Raw genomic sequence first — 20839 nt, 5'->3', positions numbered from 1 at the left:
TATCTGGCAGGTCTGAGAAAGCCTTGGTTCCATCACAGGGGAACAGGTGACTGGAAATCCTGGATGCCCTCTTTAACCAGCCACACCTTTCAAAGATGGTAGCAGGTGCTGACTGGGGAAACTGCCCAGAAGGACCTAAACAGTATTGCTCCTTATTTAGCTGGGGGAAGCTCCAGACACCCCTGCAGTCCAGTAGATAGCCTAGCTTTTGCCAACTACCGCAAGCATGGCACGTCTCTCTCACCCATGAGATGGTGCTGATTCTGAAGCTCAAATGTCAGATTGTATTTGGGAGCTATTTCTAGAAACCTCCAAGTAAGGGGGCCCAAGGAGCTTTGGAGCTTCCAAAGTTAACTTTACTTCCTATGGAAAATTTAAAAGCTGAGAAAGCACAATTTGGGGGAGCAGTTGATCCTATGGTCAGGAAAACTAAACCTTCCCTACTCACTCTCATTCACTAGAGGCCCTACAATTTAGATCAGGGGAATACCTTTTAAAAGTCAAGATTTTTAAGTACTTAGGAAGACATTCAAATAGAACAAGTAGCTCAAAGCAAGGAGAGAGGTGCCTGAGAAAATGGTAGTTACATCCCCTAATATCCTTAGAATTCTGTCTGGAAAGGAGCAGAGCATATTCATCAAGGCTGGCGCTGCTCTTCCTGGACAGCAGTCACTGGCAGCTTACTCTGGGCACTCAGGACCCCCAGCCCTGGAAAAGGCCGTTCTACGAGTAGCAACTTACACAGGAGGTTAAAAACAAATAAATCCCACTCAATTAAAAACTATTAAGCGGCTCTCTTGGTGCTAAGATATTCATACAGTTTTACATGTGTTAAGAGGCAGATTATACTCTGCCTCTAATCAGGTGCCGCTCTCCACAAATAATTCAAAGATGAGAAGTGACCATTTGTCACAAAAATTGTCTAACTCTGACTCAACCAGCCCAGGAGCAGTCACTGAGAAAGGCCAAAGCTGGCTGGTGATCATGTTATACATTGAGCCACTAAGGCCCAAGGCTTTAAGGGTTTAGAGAGTCCAACCTTTGAGCTTTCCCACTTGTATCAACTAAGGGAAAATATGGCAAAAATGAATATTAAACATGACAAAGTGATCCCACAGCCAGTCCCAGGAACTGGCCCATCCCAGGAATTGGCCTGGAAATATTCAGAGGAGCCTGAATACCAACTATTTAGCAGCTTGGGCTTTTAAGGCTTTTAAGGCAGGTTTTTGTGGGGCACAGAGAACTCACAGCCACATTTATCCAAGTGTGTGCACAACATAAGATAAAATTAAATAGGAAAAAAGGCTCCAGAAGCACCCCAAAGGAAATTTATTTTCTCTTCTTGGACATTTAAGAACATATACTTGGGAAGTTTGCTACCTTCAGTTATTTTCTATTAAAAATCTACTTTCTGGGCACCTGGGTGGCTCAGTCGGTTAAGCGACTGCCTTCGGCTCAGGTCATGATCCTGGAGTCCCGGGATCGAGTCCCGCATCGGGCTCCCTGCTCGGCAGGGAGTCTGCTTCTCCCTCTGACCCTCCTCCCTCTCATGCTCTCTGTCTCTCATTCTCTCTCTCTCAAATAAATAAATAAAATCTTAAAAAAAAAAAATCTACTTTCTTGGGGCACCTACGTGGCTCAGTAGTTAGGCATCTGCCTTCGGCTCAGGTCATGATCCCAGGGTCCTGGGATCAAGCCCCGCATCGGGCTCCCTGCTCCTCGGGAAGCCTGCTTCTCCCACTCTCCCTGTGTCTCTGTCTAATAAATAAAATCTTAAAAAAAAAAAAAATCTTTCTCTTGTATAACCGCACACCCATCAAAATAGCCCATCACTTGAAATAAAGTGTTTCACAAAGAGAATTAAAAGGAGATGGGTCCTTAACACTAGTGACAATTTTCTGCAGGGTAATAAAGATGCTTATTCCTGAGTAGGAAGGAAGGAAAGATATGGTCATGATTCAGAAGACCCAGGAACTAAAGTTCTTCTATTAAAGCTATTGGGTGTTAGGAGGGATCATACAGCAGACTGAGACAAAAGCCAGTTTCACCTTAATTGCAGACAAGGGACAGTTTATAGGCATTCCAACTGTAATTTGGAAATAACTCATTTCTCTACCTAAGGCTCAAAATAACCTGTTGAGGAAAAGAGGAATGACTCAAAAAGTGGAATATTGTAGACAATGGAAGCGGGAAAGGAATGCCTCCATTGCTAGGTCAGGGCAGAGGACACGGTCCCTTCACTCTGACCACTATCATATCCTTCTCTCTACATACTTCCCTGCCATTCCCTAACCCAAGAACCCTCCTTCCAAGTCTATGTATTATCCAAAGTGTAGAAACCACCAGGACAATGCTAACCTTTAACCACTGGCCAATAGAGCACGCAAGTATCTGAAATCATGTAACCAAAAGGGACTGCTCCAGCTCTAACTTGTCCCAACACTCCATGTTAAGAATTAAGAGGCAAAGCAATATATTCCAATATTGATACACCTGGTAACCACTGCCTCACCAAGATTATCAAGGTTACTGCAAATAAGCTTTCACATGTGATAAAGCCAGAAACATTCCCGTAAAAAAGCAATGTGATCCCAGATGAGAACCACCCCGGATTAACACACTTTTCTTCATGAGTGGGGAACGTGGCCTCCCTCACCGAGCCTTTGTTCTGGCCAAGGCATATGCATGCAGACTGGAACAAATATGCTCTATATCCAAATACGCAAAACCAAACTGCATTCAAGAGCCTAATAGTGTCTGTGACCATTCAAACCCTTTCATCTGGCACCTATACGCCACTACGATGGCTTTTATTTAGCACTTAAAAATACTTAAGAGCACTCCTGTGAAAGTATCTACATTATGATCTAATCATTGGTAATGTGCTAGCTACACTCTCTAAGATGACAAAGAGCGGGCTTTCAGGATCTGTTCAACTGACCTCAGTCACCAGTCTAGTTAATACCAAGTCCAAAACTGATGAATTCACATCTGCCCATGATACTGACAATACAGGGTAATTCTAGGTTAGAGCTCAATTCTAACTCCTTTCCCCACACCTGTTAACAGTCAAACCTTCTCTGCAAGGTCAAGAATGCTAGAAATGCTAGTAACTAGCCATCAGCGAAGCAGCAGTTAGAGGTTTCAGGTTGTAGCACTCCTTAGTTCCGAGATGGAGGGACAGTGACACTGAGAGATAAGACAAGTTAAACAAGTTTAAAACCAAAAGCAGTGGACATTTATTCCTCAATTTTTGTGCAAGAGTGTAAAGATGCATTTGAAAGAACCTGATGGCTAGAGAGCATCAGCCATGGCCTTCAGGCTGGCCTGGTTTACAATTAGATTAAGAGAAGGAGGGAAAAAAAGGTAACTTGCCTAGTTCACATGAACGATGTTTCTGGCAAACACAGTTGTTTACAAGTTTCAAACTACAATTTACTAGAGTCAAGGGAAGACTTCAAAAGCCACATACAGTACAATTTAAAATTGGATGAATATCCTGCAATGTCAGTGCAAAGTAATTATGTAGACTCTCCAATACAAGATTGTGCTCATGTTTCCCAGGTTTGGTCAATGTTGCTCTTTTACAATCACAATCACAGAAGCTTAACTTACCAAATAGCAATGCCTTTGTTTTATGTCCTATGTACCAAGGGAATGTCACAAGGTTTTGGTGAAATGCAGCTTAGTTTCATTAATAAAGCAGATTTCTTATTTAGTTTAACAGTCATGTTCCTGGAATACTGCACATGTAAGTTTCATGGAAATGCTTTTAAGCTTATGCCCTTATCTTGTTCAGTAAAATTACTTTCAAGATATCCTTTTGACTATGTAAACTGGAATTGTTTCATGATTTTGAAATGCAACCAGTATAAATGAAAACATTTTAGGTACTGGGGGGAAAACCCACCACTAATCTCTGCTAGACAAAGTTCTTAAAATCAAAAAGCCTATTCACACAAAATTATATGTAATGACTGTAGTAATCAGTTTATTACACAGATTAATCATTCTTGAACGTACAAGCTCCAGAGGAGCAATTGGGTCTTTAAATATACACAAGTATTTCCATCAAATGAATTTTCACCCTTACATCCAGATAGACCTAAGCAGTTAAAAACATAAGAAAAATAAGAGCTATTAGCTATGTATTAACTGAGAAACCACATACAAACCAAAGAATGTGGAAGAGAAAAAGGGGCTGAAAGGACAAAGGTTGAAGGGTGGGGAGATGCAAAAGATGTGGGACCAAAGCCCATCACACTTTATGTACTAATAGCTCCAATCCATTTAAATGTTGACCAGTTAAACTTAGACCTTAAAATACAGGATGTGGGTAGAGTTTAATCTGGTTGGTCATAACTTTCACCTAAGACGTAGGTCCTTCAGAAAAAAATGAATACAGAAACAGCTTCGTGTTCTTCACCTTGCTTTTCATAACTGTTCTGAGTTTAAAAGGATTCCACTTAAAAACAATCTCCTACAGGTCAGTGGAGCTTTTCTTCCCCATCCAAGCACACACCATACCCACCACCCCTCACCTTGCCGTTATCCAAATTTAAGTCAATAAGGAAAACTTTTAGTCTCACACCTAGGTTACGCCTGGAGAACTGGCTTGTCACACACACACTTCTCTGCTAGGAGGCAATGTTGGTACAGAAGTACAGTATTTCTAGTTTGTTGTTCCAAGTATGTACAACACGCAGCACTGCTGTATCAGGTAAACATGTGCACAGGGGAAGATGAGGCGTGGGCTCATAGAAAGCAGTCAAATGGAAATCAAAAGGACTTTCTCTTTCAGAGTTCCCCTATCTTTATTTGTAGAGGTTATCCAATAATTTCTTTAATTACATCGCATACTTCTGAGTCCATTCCCGAGCTATTCTGTTGTACCTGTACACACAAAGAGAAGCTTGGCTTAACACAGGTGAGGAGTCAGTCAGAAAGCAACAGATTTCATTCATTATCCCATCTGAAACTTGAGGGGAGCAACTAGTACTATTCAAGCAAAGCCTTCTTATTTATTTATTTGAGTGAGAGAAAAAGAGAGACTGAGAGTGCGAGAGTGTGTGGGGGAAAGCAGGAGAGGGACAAGTAGACTCTGTGCTGAGGGCAGAGTCGGATGCGGGGCTTGATCCCACGACCCTGAGATCATGACCTGAGCCGAAATTAAGAGTGGGACGCTTAACTGACTAAGCCACCCAGGTGCCCCTCTTTCTGAATTTCTAATGAGCAAATGACTTGGGAAATGCCTTTTGGAAGGCATTCATGCTCACCTAGATACTGGACAAAATGGTTCTCTCATCAAAAAATTTGTGTGGGGCATCTGGCTGGCTCAGTTGGCAGAGCATGTGACTCTTAATCTCAGGGTTATGAGTTCAAGCTCCATGTTGGGTATAGAGATTACTTTAAAAAAATTTTTTAAGGGGCGCCTGGGTGGCTCAGTCAGTTAAGTGTCTGACTTCAGTTCAGGTCATGATCCTGGAGTCCCATGATCTAGCCCCGCATCATGCTTACCGCTCAGTGGGGAGTCTGCTTCTCCCCCTGCCTCTCACCCCGCTCCTGCTCGCTCTCTCTCAAATAAATAAAATCTTTAAAAAAATAAAATAAAAAAAAAATTTTTAAATCTTAGAAAAAATTTTTTGTGAATGTATACACAAATAGAAAAAAGTATGATCTAATTTTATTCTGAATGCAGCCAGAAATACAGGACTATAGATACTATTCAGAGCTAAACACAGACAAAACTAAACTAAGAACCAATTGCTGTTCCAATCCCCCACTCTTGGTGTAGCTCCATTTAAAAATATACTATCTAGGGGTGCCTGGCTGGCTCAGTCAGAAGAGCATGTAACTCTTGATCTTGAGGTTGTGAGTTCAAGCCCTACGCTGGGTATAGCAATTACTTAAATAAAAACTTAAAAAAAGTAAAAATAATAAAAAATAAAAACATACCATCTATAAGCCTCTCTAATCCAACAGAAGTAATTCTTAATCCTTTATATTTTAACTTTAGAAAATTATCCACTCTCTCCCACCTATTTTCTCCTATAGTCTGAACGAATAATACACAAAATAAAAAAATTAGAACACTTTCAGTTACTATCTTTTTCGATATCCTGACCACTCTTCAATAATTCATAGTACAATTCTAAAATATGTAAATTCTACCTTAAGTTTTGTTTTTAAAGGAAATTTGGGGCTTTCATGTCTTGTTGCATTCACTCCCTTTCTTCTTAGATTATGCCAAATGGCAGAAAATCAATTCCCATTAATTTACAAATACCTACACCAAAGACAGATGGGCTCTTGATGCAAAATGCTTTAATGTCAAAAGCCAAGCAAAAGAGGGGCGCCTCGGTGGCTCAGTTGGTTAAGCAACTGCCTTCGGCTCAGGTCATGATCCTGGAGTCCCTGGATCGAGTCCCGCATCGGGCTCCCTGCTCAGCAGGGAGTCTGCTTCTCCCTCTGACCCTCCCCCCTCTCATGTGCTCTCTCTCATTCTCTCTCTCTCAAATAAATAAAATAAAAATCTTTAAAAAGCCAAGCAAAAGACATAAGGCTCTTAAAAAATACACTATAGAGTTTTTTTGACAGTGGGAGTCATTTGAAAAAATTAGAAATAAGATCAGCATCCTCAACTTATAATGATATCCAATGCAAACACTCTTCTTTCTGTCCCCAGGTGAGTATACTAGAACTTCATTTTAAATATCTGACCCATACTCAGCCCTGAGTTAAGATCTGAGACACAAACCTCTGCATCCCACCATAGGTACTTTTCTAGTCGTACTTACTTTTCTCTATCTGTTTTGTAGATCCGAGCAATCTCAGGCACTAAAGGATCATCTGGATTGGGATCACACAACAGAGAACAGATGGACAAGAGTACTGTAATGGGGAAAAAAAAAAAGTATAAATTAGTAGAGGATAAAAGCAAAAGGTTGAAAGAAACATGAGATAACAACACATGAGAAAATTCTAAGAACCTATTCATATTGTAGTGCCTAGTAGATTTGTGAGCTCTACCTAACTTGATAGTTACAATAATCAACAAAAACTCATATAAGATTTATCTATATATATCTATATCTATATATAAAGTAAGCTGTGTTGTTTTTTTTTTTCATGTAAGATTTCTCTTGAACCCCTAAGGATGCTGGCCCAGGCTGATGAAGTGATTTGCACAATGTTCCTGTTAGTGAGTAATTAGAGTGGAATTAGAATTCAGGTCTTTCAAATCCTAGACCAACAATACTTTTCATAGGCAGTAAAATTCAATTTTTAGAAATCCATGTACAAAGATAAATGGTTCTCAAATTTCCAAAGACAACCACACTACTGAATGCTCTTAGAACTGACAACCATGAAACCCAACAATCACTGTTTTCTCAATGACAAGTATTACATTCAGATGCAATAGATTTATTTCATTTTTAGTTGAAAACAATTTAGTCTAAGAACATGAAGGCCAGTATTTGCCCCCAAATGGGGCTGGCCACACTCATTACACAGGATACAACATACCAAGGTCTCAAATTCTTTTCAGTGACACTTTAGAATCTCAACGAAGCCATTTCCTCAGTGATAAGCTCAAACATAGCAGACAAATCTCAACAGTACAATTGCCTCTGTTCAAATTTGTTATAAACTTATATATTCCTTATTGGATGCAAACAGGAGGCCAAGGCCACTAATTACATTAAATCCAGGAGCCTCTGACATACTGAAATAAATTCCAATTCTTCTATTCTGATGCAACACAACTTAGCTGTCTTATTTCTCTCTAATATTCTGCAGCAGGAGACAATGATTCTGAGCCCACTTTATTCCCAAAACATCAAATTCACCAGGAATATAATTTATTCATTTTCCTACCAAACCTATTCTATAGAGATCAAGGGCTTCTGAGAGGTGAAGAAAAAGTTCACATGCCCTTAATCATTCAGTTTGTTAACAAAAAAGCTATTTCCTTGCCTTAAGAGTATATGGAAAATAAAAAACATCAGGAAAGATGTTTTCTGACTCTTCATTCCTGTTGCCCACAATTCTGGCAGATGGCATTCCCAAAACATCTTCTCTTCCCATTGTCAGGTGTATCACCTATGCCCTCTTCAAGCACAGAACATTCTAACAGCAATAAGGAAAGATTTCATGTATTTCCTGGAAATGACAACAGGAAGTTACAGATTTTTGAATGTTCATGAAATTATTGATTATAGAAAGAAGAAACCTGTCCAGCCCATCAAATTGGCAAGAGTTCAACTGAATCTTCACCTAAAATCAGACATGCTACTAAGTTAGTATTTGTTACAAATTCCCTTATTTACTATTCCAATTATTCCAATAAGGCAATCTTAAAAAAAACTTTTTTTTTTTTAAAGATTTTATTTATTTTTTAACAGAGGGAGAGACAGCGAGAGAGGGAACACAAGCAGGGAGAGTGGGAGAGGGAGAAGCAGGCCTCCCGCCGAGCAGGGAGCCCGATGTGGGACTCAATCCCAGGACCCTGGGACCATGACCTGAGCCGAAGGCAGAAGCTTAACAACTGAGCAACCCAGGCGCCCCAAAAAAATTTTTTTTGAAGAGATAACTTTTCTAACTTTCTTTCCAGGAAAGAAAGGTGGGGTGATGGTTATCTGGACATGGTAAAAGGATTCTTACTGTACTACTCAGGGACCTTTATTTCATTAAAAAATGATTTTGTTTTATAAAGTACTATTTCTGTATAAAGAGAATTACTCCTATTTCTATAACCTGCAGAGACTCTCCACTGAAGTGACTTAATTTTTACCTACATATACATTTTTCATCAGTATACACTCATTTTCATTAGTGTCATAACCCACTGTCACTTACAATTCTAAAAACATATAATCAAGTGGCTTTATGGCACACTTAACTGCTTCTTTTAAGCTTTCTGTGTATTTAGATCCCTAACATATATACTCAAAGTGGAAAGAATTTTAGGTCAAAGCTACTGCCCTCAAAAAAGGAGTAATTATCATCACATACAGGATTCAGGCCTTTCACAGACCGGCTTGCCCACACATTCAATTTACAAAAGGGAGTCATTAAAACATTAAACTTAGGTACATTGATATAATCAAATTCAACAAAATGGAACTGCAATTATTTTTAAAGATAGCTTTCCAGATAGAACGTAAGTCAAATAAACTAAGAGCCCTTATGATTTAGAGTAACTGAAAAATCAACATTAGGCACACAAGGGGGAAGGAAAAAATGTTCGGTAACAATTCCAGTTACTAGAACTTCTCACTCCTACACACACACACACACACACATACACACACACACACAATTCTACCTCTCTTGGTCCCTTACTAGATTTCTATCTTTACTGCTACTTGCTGAAGGAAGAATAACCACGCCAGTAAATCATAAGAACAAGATTTTCATAAGCAGCCCTTGAATTGTAAGGGGGCCTACATAAGAAAAGGACCCACTTATCTGGAAAACTATTTCAGACACAGTTTTTTTTTTAAAAAGATTTTATTTTTTGTTTTTTTTTTAAAGATTTTATTTATTTATTTGAGAGAGAGAGAGCATGAGAGGGGGGAGGGTCAGAGTTTTGAAAAGAGGACTTCCTGCTGAGCAGGGAGCCCGATGTGGGGCTCAACGTGGGGCTCGATCCCGGGTCTCCAGGATCATGACCTGAGTTGAAGGCAGTCACTTAACCAGCTGAGCCACCCAGGCGCCCTAAAGGTTTTATTTTTTTAAACAATGTCTACACCCAACGTGGGGCTCCAACTCACAACCTCAAGATTATGAGTTGCACGCTCTACCGACTGAGCCAGTCAGGGGCCCCTCAGCCACGACTTTTAAAAATGTGTTCCTCTAGTTTTTTGTTTATATTTTTGGCTAGGATCCCATAAATTTTAATTTAATGCCCCCAGAATATTTTGTTTCCTTTAAAAAATTTGTCAAAGCATACAAGTCTTATCACATTTATAACATCAAAGTTAACATGATAAATATCCAACACTTTTTACAACAGTGTCTTTACCCTAGTTATTTCAGTGCTTACAAGAAACCAATTAACTGTGCATTTTGTTTTTTTAGAACTTTACAATAATGATGAATTAATTAGAATCATCGTCCCTATTTTACAGATGAGCAAAGTGAGGAACAGAGAAGCTATTTTGTCTCAAATCTCATCCAATAAGAGATAGAGCTGAGATGCAAATAGAGGCAGTTGGATCCAGAATCGATGTTCTTTTTTTTTTTAATATAGATTTTATTTATTTATTTGAGAGAGAGAACAGAGGGAGACTGAGAAGGAGAAGCAGACTCCCCACCAAGCAGAGAGCCCGATGCAGGGCTCAATCCCATGACCCTGAGATCATGACCTGAGCTGAAGGCAGATGCTTAACTGACTGAGCCACCCAGGCACCCCCAGAATCTACGTTCTTTTTTTTTTTATTCTTATGTTAATCCCCATACATTACATCATTAGTTTTAGATGAAGTGTTCCATGATTCACTGTTTGTGCACAACACCCAGTGCTCCATGCAGAATGTGCCGTCCTCAATACCCACCACCAGGCTAACCCATCCTCCCGCCCCCCTCCCCTCTAGAACCCTCAGTTTGTTTTTCAGAGTCCATCGTCTCTCATGGTTCGTCCAGAATCTATGTTCTTTACCAGAACTATGTTGCCTCTTGTCTAAAGCTATACATTAAAGAAAAGATAAAATATAACTTAGGATAAAAAAGAATTTTCATACAGCAAATTTTTTCTTTCTAGCTACCCAAATTATTTCTTTCTAGCTACTTAACATACTTTTCTATATAACTCAATCTACAATGTATACAAATTTAGCTCTTTTCTGCCTTTTTTTAAAAAAAGATTTTATTTATTTGAGAGAGAGAATGAGATAGAGAGCATGAGAGGGGGGAGGGTCAGAGGGAGAAGCAGACTCCCTGCTGAGCAGGGAGCCCATTGCGGGACTCGATCCCGGGACTCCAGGATCATGACCTGAGCCGAAGGCAATCGCTTAACCAACTGAGCCACCCAGGTGCCCCTTTTCTGCTTTTTTTCAAACACAGTATTTTTCACAACATTTGTAATGATCAATACTCTTTTAAATGTGTGTCCTAGAATTGATTTATTTCTTCCTCTACTGTTGGGCCTATAACTTCTAATTTTCAGAAATAACACTGTCACAAATGTATTTCCACACAAAACTTTTTTTTTTTTTAAAGATTTTATTTGTTTGAGAGAGAGAGAGCACAAGCAGGTAGGAGGGGGAGAGGGAGAAGCAGACTCCCCACTGATCAGGGAGCCCGATGCGGGCAAGACACAAAATTTTTTTTAGCACTTGAGGCCGTCTTCTTAGTACAAATGAACGAAACTAGAATTACTGGATCAAAGGGAAGTAATGATTAAATCTCTTATCTTGAAATACATACTGACAGACTGGGCTATACAAATCTATACTTCTGTCTGTAGTATGTAAGCACCCATTTCAATGTACTTCACCAGCATTTGCTTTTCTTTTTACAAGATCTTGGTTATTTAAAAAGGTGAAAAATGGGAATTTTTTAAAAAGAAATTTTTTTTTTTAAGATTTTATTTATTTATTTGACAGAGAGACACACAGTGAGAGAGGGAACACAAGCAGGGGGAGTGGGAGAGGGAGAAGCAGGCTTCCCGCCGAGCAGGGAGCCCAATGCGGGGCTCGATCCCAGGACCCTGGGATCATGACCTGAGCCAAAGACAGAAGCAAAACGACTGAGCCACCCAGGCGCCCCAAAAAAGAAATTTTTCATTTCTTTGATTATTTTGCTCCTTTCTGTCCATTCATCTGTTGGGATCTTTTTCTCTTACTGATTTTTATATATTTATATATATATTTTAAACATATTAGCCCATTTATCTCATTTGCAGCCTACTTCTTACATTTGTATTTTGACAATTTTTATCTCACTTGTGATTTCATTTGGATATAATGTTGAGGGGCTGTACAATTTCAAATCAGCATATAAGAAAATGTTTGTTAACCACTCAGTTCATGGACATAAAAAAATCCCCAACCTACTCAAGTAATTAGGTTTTATTTAGAACTATTGGATATTTCATCACAAAATTAGTAACTAATTTTTAATACACATTTTCAAACACACAAGACTATATACCACAAAGATTAAGAGGATCAAATAAAATTTTTTTTATTAAACTGGTCACCTTAAGAGAATGAATCTGTTTCTGACAGAAACCTCAAGACAAGAGCTGGTAAAACCTTACAGAGTTTGAATATGAATTTACCTATACCTTGTTCTTCAAGAACCTAAAGTCTGTATCTATATCACAAGCATTCCTCTAAAAGGGCTATTATTTCCTCTTATGGAACAGTATCTATCCTTATCATTTACGGATCTCAAGGTTGGAAGAGGCATTAATTTTTTCTACTTTAACTTTGCTCTAGAAGAAATTCAAACCAAGTGGCCATTTTCCAACCTATGCCTGAACAGCGTAACGGACAGAGCTGTCAAGACACCAGAATACCTATGCCTGAAAATCCAACTCCCTCCAGTGGTCTCGAGGTCTACTCAAAAAAAATAACAGGGACCACTACCTCCTCTTAAAAGGAATACGAATAATCATTTCAAAAAATAAGTAACCTTTAAAAGACAAAAAACAGGGACGCCTGGGTGACTCAGTTGGCTGAGTGTCCGACTGCTGATTTCAGCTCAGGCCATGATCTTAGGGTCGTGAGATCAAGCCTGGCGTAGGACTCCATGCTCATCGCAGAATCTGCTTGAGATTCTCTCTCTCTCTCTCTCTGCCCCTCCCCCTGATCGTGCACACACTCTCTCTCTAATAAATAAATCTTTAAAAACAAGTAAGTAAAAAATAAAAGACAAAAAACACTACTGCTTTATCTTAATATCAGATACCCATTCCATTACCTTTTGAAATAGTTAGTGCTGGAGACCACTGTGACCGGAGAATATCAAGACAAATGCTGCCATTACTGTTAATATTTGGATGATAAATTCTTGTTGTAAATGCAACCTACAGAAAAAAGGAAAACTTTTGGTAAAATGGTTTATTAATATCATAGAATGTACATTAAGAAAACAAGTGCCATATCCCAATTACCTTAGGTGGCTTGAAGGGGTAATCTGTTGGGAAATGAATTGTCAAGAAAAATACTCCACCCTGATAGGGACTGTCATTCTGTTGATAACAAGAAAAGTGGGATTAAAATGAGTGAATTATATAAGCATTTATTCTAAAATCAATCTGAATACTTACTGGCCCCATTATTGTAGCTTGCCAATGGAACACTGAAAAAGAACAAAAAATCACCATGAAGCAATATCTCCGATGTACCTACACCATAATGACATATCATTCCCTGTCTAACCCAGTTCATTTATAAGCAATATGATAAGTCCTGGGCAAGATGAGGAATCTAAATCAAGTTTGAGTCTGAAGAGAGAAAAGAAAATGACTAGTATAGTCTAGAACACTGATAAGGTACTCAAAGAGAAAGTATTTTGGCTAGAACATCATGAAAATTTGTTATCAGGGAGACAAAATTCTTGACAAGGCCCAAGGTTTCACTTTTAAACAGGCATTTCTTACCTATAAGGGTAAAAAAGAACCAAAAGATTCAACTCTTTAACTTGTTATGTCATTTCCCCAACACATTAGTATATAATATACTCCTTTTATAATACTGGTATAGAGGAGGACTGTAAAGTCAAAGTAGATAATATTCAAATTAGGACTCGTTTTTACAGCAAGAAAAAATTTCTGAGAGCACTCATGTATTGGTCTTTAGAATTACTAGTCCCTCACTAATAGATGAAAGATCAATAATTATGTCTCTTTTTAAAATGATCTAGAATCTACAACATCAACAAAGCAGAGAAAGACAAACTAAACGAAAACCACATTAAGATGGAATTTAATTAACAAAAGCATTTGAAGACCTACCATTAAAATCTTAATTGAGTATTCTGCTACACAGGTCAATTATAAGAATACCTACTGGAATCACTGACTTAGGTTTCTCTCTGGAGCTCTCCTACACTCCTAGATCTCCTTCTGGAAGTATCAAAAAGAAGGGAAGAAGGTAGTGGGAGAATATCTAATCCTGACTCAAATTCTATGGTTTGGTAAATAGTTCCAAGAATCACTACAGATTATGCGGTGCCTGGGTGGCTCAGTCGGTTAAGCGTCTGCCTTCAGCTCAGGTTCCTATCTCAGGGTCCTGGGATCAAGCCCCACATCGTGCTTTCTGCTTCCTCCTCTCCCTCTGCTGCTCTCCCTGTTCATGATTTCCTGCTTGTGCTCCCTCGCTCGTGCTCTCAAATAAAATCTTTTAAATTAAAAAAAAAAATCACTACAGGTTCCAAGTAGAAAGAACTCTCCAGAAATAGTTACTAAGCAAAATATGTGGCCATAAGCATAAAATATTGTTGTATTTTATATGAACAACTATACCTCAAAAACCTTTCATTTAAGGATCAATCTTAGCAGCTGTTAGAAATAAAAAATGGTAATGAATTACAAAGTTTTGTTAGTTCCAAAACCAGCAAACAAAAACTCCACTCTGGTTTGACGATGAAAACCAAATTACAGAAACTAAAAGCTACAACCTCTTTTATGAGAGTTTAAATGTGAAGTTCACAGCTCAATGATTACTCTTTAGGATACTCAAAGATGAAGCTTTAAGGCTAAAAGGGAACAAGAATATTTGTTATAGTTTGAGACTGAATCTCAGGAGAACTACATTTGAATTCAAGTACAGATCTCCAGGGAGTCAGATTCACCAAAATTTCAAAACAAAAGAAAATGAAGCAGATTGTATGACCAATAAATCTTTGGCTTACTTTTCCTTTCAGGGCCTATACTTCTCCTGCTTACCAGATCTTCACAGAAAAATGGGAAAAAATGTAGTGGTACACTAAAATCTGGACATTTAAAAATAAAGCACTGTATTACTAAGTTCATTATTCTTCCTTCTTTCTTTATTTTTAAAGTAATCTCTACGCCCAATGTGGGGCTGAAACTCACAACCCTGAGATCAAGAGTTGCATACTCTACCATGTGAGCGAGCCAGGTGCCCCTATATTATTTTAAATATAAAATAAGGACTACCTTCTTACACTAAATATCAATAATGTGCTGAAGGATTTGAGAGCTAGAAGAGTCAAAGGAGCTCAAAAAGTTTCGTTGTAACCAATAGTTTCTCTTTTCTGAAGATTAAATTCTGCCTCCTTATAATATTTAGCTACCCAATTACACTCTGTTTTATCCTTATACAATTCATCAGGAAGACCTTATCAAGACTTTTTTTTTTAAGATTTTATTTATTTGAGAGAGAGAGAGAGCACAAGAGGGGTGAGCGGGAGAGGGAGAAGCAGACTCCCTGCCGAGCAGGGAGCCCGATGCGGGACTCGATCCCGGGACTCCAGGATCGTGACCTGAGCCGAAGGCAGTCGCCCAACCAACTGAGCCATCCAGGCGCCCTTATCAAGACTTTTTGACAGTAATTTATCTCAACTGTTCTCAAGCACTCCCTGAAGTTTTCAGTATTATATCAGCAAAGACTATCTAGATGACCATGTATAAGGAAGTTATTCTGTTCCTAAGGAGATTTTCCTTATTCTCTTAGAAGGTAGGTACTGTTGACAGTTCAGTGGTAGGTGAATCAAGACACTTAAGTAGAAAGGCTAGGAGTTAAAGGAGAGCTATTATTTTTTAAATAGCTGTAGAGAGATAATCCATATACCATATAATTCACCCACTGAAAGTGTACAATTCAGTGGTGTTCAGAACATTCACAGAGTTGGGCAACATCACCACAATTTTAGAAATTTTCATCACCCCCAAAGGAATTCCTACCCCATATCCATATGCAGTTACTCCACATTCCCCCCAAATCTCTAGTTCTATGCAACCATTATCTATTTTCTGTCCTATGAATTTATTCTGAATATTTCATATAATGGAACCATACAGTATGTGGCCTTTTATATCTGGCTTCTCTCACTGGGCATGTTTTTAAGGCCCATCAATGTTGTAGTATATATCGGTACTCCCCTTCTTTTTATTGACATGTAATATACCACTGTATGGACATACCATCTATATCCCTTCATCAGATGGTGGGCATCTGGATTATTTCCACATTTTGGCTATTACAGCTGCTGCTTCTATGAACATTAATGCACAAGTTTTTGTGTGGACATGTTTTCATTTTTCTTGGATATATACCTACGAGTGAACTCACTGGGTCATATGATAACTCTGTTTAACTTTTTGAGGAACCACCCATTTTCTGAACTGGTTGTACCATTTTACATTACTATCAGCAATGTATGAAGGTTCCAATTTCTCCACAACCTCATCAACACTTATTATCTGACTTTTTGATTCTAGCCATCCTAGAAGGCATAAAAAGTGCTATTTCATCACAGATGTGATTTGCATTTCCCTGATGACTAATGATACCGAGCATCTTTTCCATGTGCTTATTGGCCAACTGCACATCCTCTTTAGCAGATCCTTTGCTTATTAAAAACAATAATGGATTGTTTATCTCTACATTGTTGAGTTACAAAGAGTTTTAAAATATTTTGAATAAATTTCCTTATCAGAGAGATGACTTGCACAAATTTTCTCTCATCCTGTTGTCTCTTTACTTTCTTGATGGTATCATTTGCAGCACCTAAATTAGACTTCATTAAAATGTACAATTTACCTATTTTTTCTTTTAATTGCTTATGCTTTGGGGGAGTTTTATTTAACTCTCAAGGATAATAACTTTTCTATCTGAGAAAGGAATGTGATAATAACAACTATGTGAAGCAAAGGCCAATTATTCAGCACACTGAAGAGAACTTCAAAAATGAATTCTATGCCCCAGACTTCAAACACTTCTTTTTTTTTTTTTAATATTATTTATTTATTTATTTGACAGAGAGAGAGAGAGAGTGAGAGAGGGAACATAAGCAGGGGGAGTGGGAGAGGGAGAAGCAGGCTTCCCGCGGAGCAGGGAGCCCGACGTGGGGCTCGATCCCAGGACCCTGGGATCATGACCTGAGCCGAAGGCAGACGCCCAACGACTGAGCCACCCAGGCGCCCCCAGACTTCAAACACTTCTAATGAAAGATAAGCCACTCTCGGGCGCCTGGGTGGCTCAGCTGGTTAAGCGACTGCCTTCGGCTCAGGTCATGATCCTGGAGTCCCTGGATCGAGTCCCGCATCAGGCTCCCTGCTCGGCAGGGAGTCTGCTTCTCCCTCTGACCCTCCCCCCTCTCATGTGCTCTCTCTCTCATTCTCTCTCTCTCAAATAAATAAATTAAAAAAAAAAAAAAGAAAAGAAAGATAAGCCACTCTCAACTTTGAGGAATGTACCGGAAATAAAATCACTTTTTCAACTGAAAGACCACAATGATGCAGGTGGATTGTATGATACCATAAACGACAAAACTAAAATCAGAAAACTTGAGAATGAGGGGCACCTGGGTGGCTCAGTCGGTTAAGCATCTGCCTTCAGCTCAGATAATCTCAGGGTCTTGGAATGGAGACATACATCGGGCTCTCTGCCCAGTGGGGAGTCTGTTTCTCCCTCTCCCTCTGCCCTTCCTGCTCATGTGTTCATGTTCTCTCTCTAATGAATAAATAAAATACTTTTTAAATGTTTTAAAAATTTTATTTATTTGAAAGAGGGAAAGAGAGAGCACAAGCAGGGGGAGCAGGAGAGAGAGAAGCTGGCTCCCTGCTGAGCAGGGAGCCCAACGTGGAGCTCTATCCCAGCACCCTGGGATCATGACATGAGCCAAAGGCAGATGCTTAACAGACTGAGCCACCCAGGTGCCCTAAATAAAATCTTAAAAAAAAAGAAAAGAGGGTGCCTGGGTGGCTCAGATGGTTAGGCGTCTGCCTTCGGCTCAGGTCGTGGTCCCAGGGTCCTGGGATCGAGTCCCGCATCGGGCTCCCTGCTCAGTGCAGAGCCTGCTTCCCTCTCTCCCTCTGCCATTCCCTCTGCTTGTGCTCTTCTATCTCTCTGTCAAATAAATAAATAAAATCTTAAAAAAAAAAGAGAGAAGAAAAAAGAAAACTTGAGAATGAGCCCACTTTGGAAACCACCATGAGCCTCTCTCACTCACAGATTCTTCTCTAAAATAGTTTACAATTTCTACTCCACTCACCTAAATGACCAATTGTGAGGCTTAAATGAGATAATGCATGTTAAATTACTTGGCCTATCCGTTTGGTATCAAACACTATAGTTACTCATACTGGACAAATATGGATAATGTAAATGGGATTTTTTTATCATATGTAGTTAGCTTTATAATTTATTACCACCTATCTGTTTATATGTAAAGCAATCCCTGTAAAAGGGCCTTGCTTTCTTTTTCTTTTTTTTTTTATTTTTTTTTATTTTAGGGTGCCTGGGTGGCTCAGTTGGTTAAGCGACTGCCTTCGGCTCAGGTCATGATCCTGGAGTCCCGGGATCGAGTCCCACATTGGGCTCCCTGCTCGGCAGGGAGTCTGCTTCTCCCTCTGACCCTCCTCCCTCTCATGCTCTCTGTCTCTCATTCTCTCTCTTGCAAATAAATAAAAAAAAAAATCTTAAAAAAAAATTTTATTTTAAAAAAATAAATTTTATTTAAAAAAATGAAAATTTTATTTAAATTCAATTTAGTTAACATATAGAGTGTTATAATATTTTCAGAGATAGAATTTAGTGATTCATCAGTTGCATATAACACCGAGTGCTCATTACATCAAGTGCCCTCCTTAATGCCCATCACCCAATTATCCCTTCCCCCCAACACACCCTCCCCTCCAGCAACCCTGTGTTTCCTATAGTTAAGAGTCTCTTATAGTTTGCCTCCCTGTTTTTAATCTTATTTTTCCTTCCTGTCCCCTTGCTTTGATTCTTAAGTTTAGCAAACCAAAACCAACATTCTTAAGCAAAATCAGGAAAAAATGTTAAACACAAGCTAATATAACCTCTTACTTATTGTCTTAATGTATATACTTCTCTTACAAAATTGTTTCCAAGTATCTTCTTTTTTCCTATTTGCTAAATATTACTTTTTTGTGATTCAGTTTTGTGTCATAAAGCACAGTCTGGTTCAAATATCCTCCTTTTAAAAGAGGCTAGAAGATGGTATAAGGGGAAAAACTGTTGAGACAAAGTTAAACAAAAGGATAATTATTATCCAACATGTGTGATAAATTATTTTATATAGGATTAAGCAGATAAACTGGACATTAGAAATAAACTACCTGTCTTCACAAGCATGAACCAGTGGAAGGACAAACACCATATACAAACACACACACACACTACACTACCCCCCATCATCCTGTTACTATTTTACTTAAAGAACAAGAGCTAGTTATAAGTAAAACCTCAAATATTTGACCCCAGGAAAATACCCAGAAGAGTTGAAGGATACGTAGGAAGGGGTTAGAACAACTACACAGACAATATCTGGCAAAAAATGTTCAAAATTAATACTACAGAAGAAGATGGGATACATATATACAGTATTTTTTTTTTTTTTAAAGGTTTTATTTATTTGAGAGAGAGAGACACAGCGAGAGAGGGAACACAAGCAGAGGAAGGGGGAGAGGGAGAAGCAGGCTTCCCGCTGAGCAGGGAGCCCGATGCGGGGCTCGATCCCAGGACCCTGGGATCATGACCTGAGCCGAAGGCAGCCGCTTAGCCAACTGAACCACCCAGGTGCCCCGAAGATGGGATACATATAGAACTGCATCTTTCGTGGATAAGTAAGGGTAAACACTGCCTCTTCCTGCAGCATAATTGTTTTTTCACACAAAAAATAATCTTGAGATATATTCATCAGTCCCAGAGTTCCCCAGAGGCAGATGGTTATGCAGTTTTACTCCATCATTCCTTTTAAATACTTACTATCATCTCCAACAGGACCTGCTGAACACTGTGCTGGGGGGTCCCGTGCCAGGTCATTCAATTCCTTAAGAAAATAGAAAGGAAAGAAATATATTCAACATAAATGTAACTTTAACCAATTAATAAAATTTTCACTCATACCAATATTGTCTATCCCACTATTAAAATTTTTTTTAAGGAATACTCCTCCAAAGTCAGACAGGGATGGATTTGCGAATCTTTAAGTTAAAGCATTTTGGGAAAAGGCGAAAGATTTATATGATCTGAAGAGAAACCAGAGTATTTTGGATTCTTCTTCTTTTTGGGGGGGGGAGGGAGAGAGAGAATCTTTTTTTTTTTTTTTTTTTAAAGATTTTATTGATTTATTTGACACAGAGAGAGAGACAGCTAGAGAGGAAACACAAGCAGGGGGGAGCGGGAGAAGCAGGCTCCCAGCTGAGCAGGGAGCCCGATGCGGGGGCTCGATCCCAGGACCCCAGGATCATGACCCGAGCCGAAGGCACACGTTTAATGACTGAGCCACCCAGGTGCCCCAGAGAGAGAGAATCTTAAGCAGGCTCCACACCCAGCACAGAGCCCAATGCGGGGCTCGATCTCACAACTCTGAGATCATGACCTGAGCCGAAATCAAGAGTCAGACACTTAAATGACTGAGCCACCCAGGTGCCCCAGTATTTTGGATTCTTGAATGCAAATGTATGTTTAAAAGTGGGTCATCTTTGCTTTGTTCAGAGTTTAATAAGTAACTATAAGGAAAGAAACATGTATCATATACTAAAGAGCTATAACAATGGTTTTAAAGTAAAAAAATTACTAGTTTTCAAAAAAGAAGTTGCATTTCAAGGCTAGTTTTTGAACCAGAAAACTATTAGGTTACCCTTAGGATGAGTTCTTGAAGTCATCAATGT

General features: G+C 39.0%; 1 protein-coding gene across 2 annotated transcripts in view; it reads right to left on the bottom strand.

Moving 5' to 3' along the window:
* Nucleotides 1-3266: 3266 nt before the first annotated feature.
* UBE2D2 (ubiquitin conjugating enzyme E2 D2) overlaps nucleotides 3267-20839 on the bottom strand; it is a 60780-nt gene continuing 43207 nt past the window's right edge. The window contains exons 2-7 of one of the 2 annotated variants that reach the window (XM_045893538.3): nucleotides 19932-19995; nucleotides 13280-13311; nucleotides 13124-13201; nucleotides 12931-13036; nucleotides 6798-6891; nucleotides 3267-4893 (exon numbers count right to left, since the gene is read on the bottom strand). In XM_045893538.3, the coding sequence (XP_045749494.1) occupies nucleotides 4848-4893; nucleotides 6798-6891; nucleotides 12931-13036; nucleotides 13124-13201; nucleotides 13280-13311; nucleotides 19932-19995 (420 nt within the window). In that variant the 3' untranslated portion in view covers nucleotides 3267-4847. The remainder of the gene's footprint in view (nucleotides 4894-6797; nucleotides 6892-12930; nucleotides 13037-13123; nucleotides 13202-13279; nucleotides 13312-19931; nucleotides 19996-20839) is intronic. The other variant, XM_064595984.1, reaches the window with a different exon arrangement.

This window comes from Mirounga angustirostris, unplaced genomic scaffold (genome assembly GCF_029215605.1).
Source record: "Mirounga angustirostris isolate CCGP_5_RB_7025 unplaced genomic scaffold, mMirAng1.0.hap1 SCAF_7, whole genome shotgun sequence".
Classification (NCBI taxonomy): Eukaryota; Metazoa; Chordata; class Mammalia; order Carnivora; family Phocidae; genus Mirounga; species Mirounga angustirostris.
This window is presented reverse-complemented; position numbering and strand designations above follow the sequence as displayed.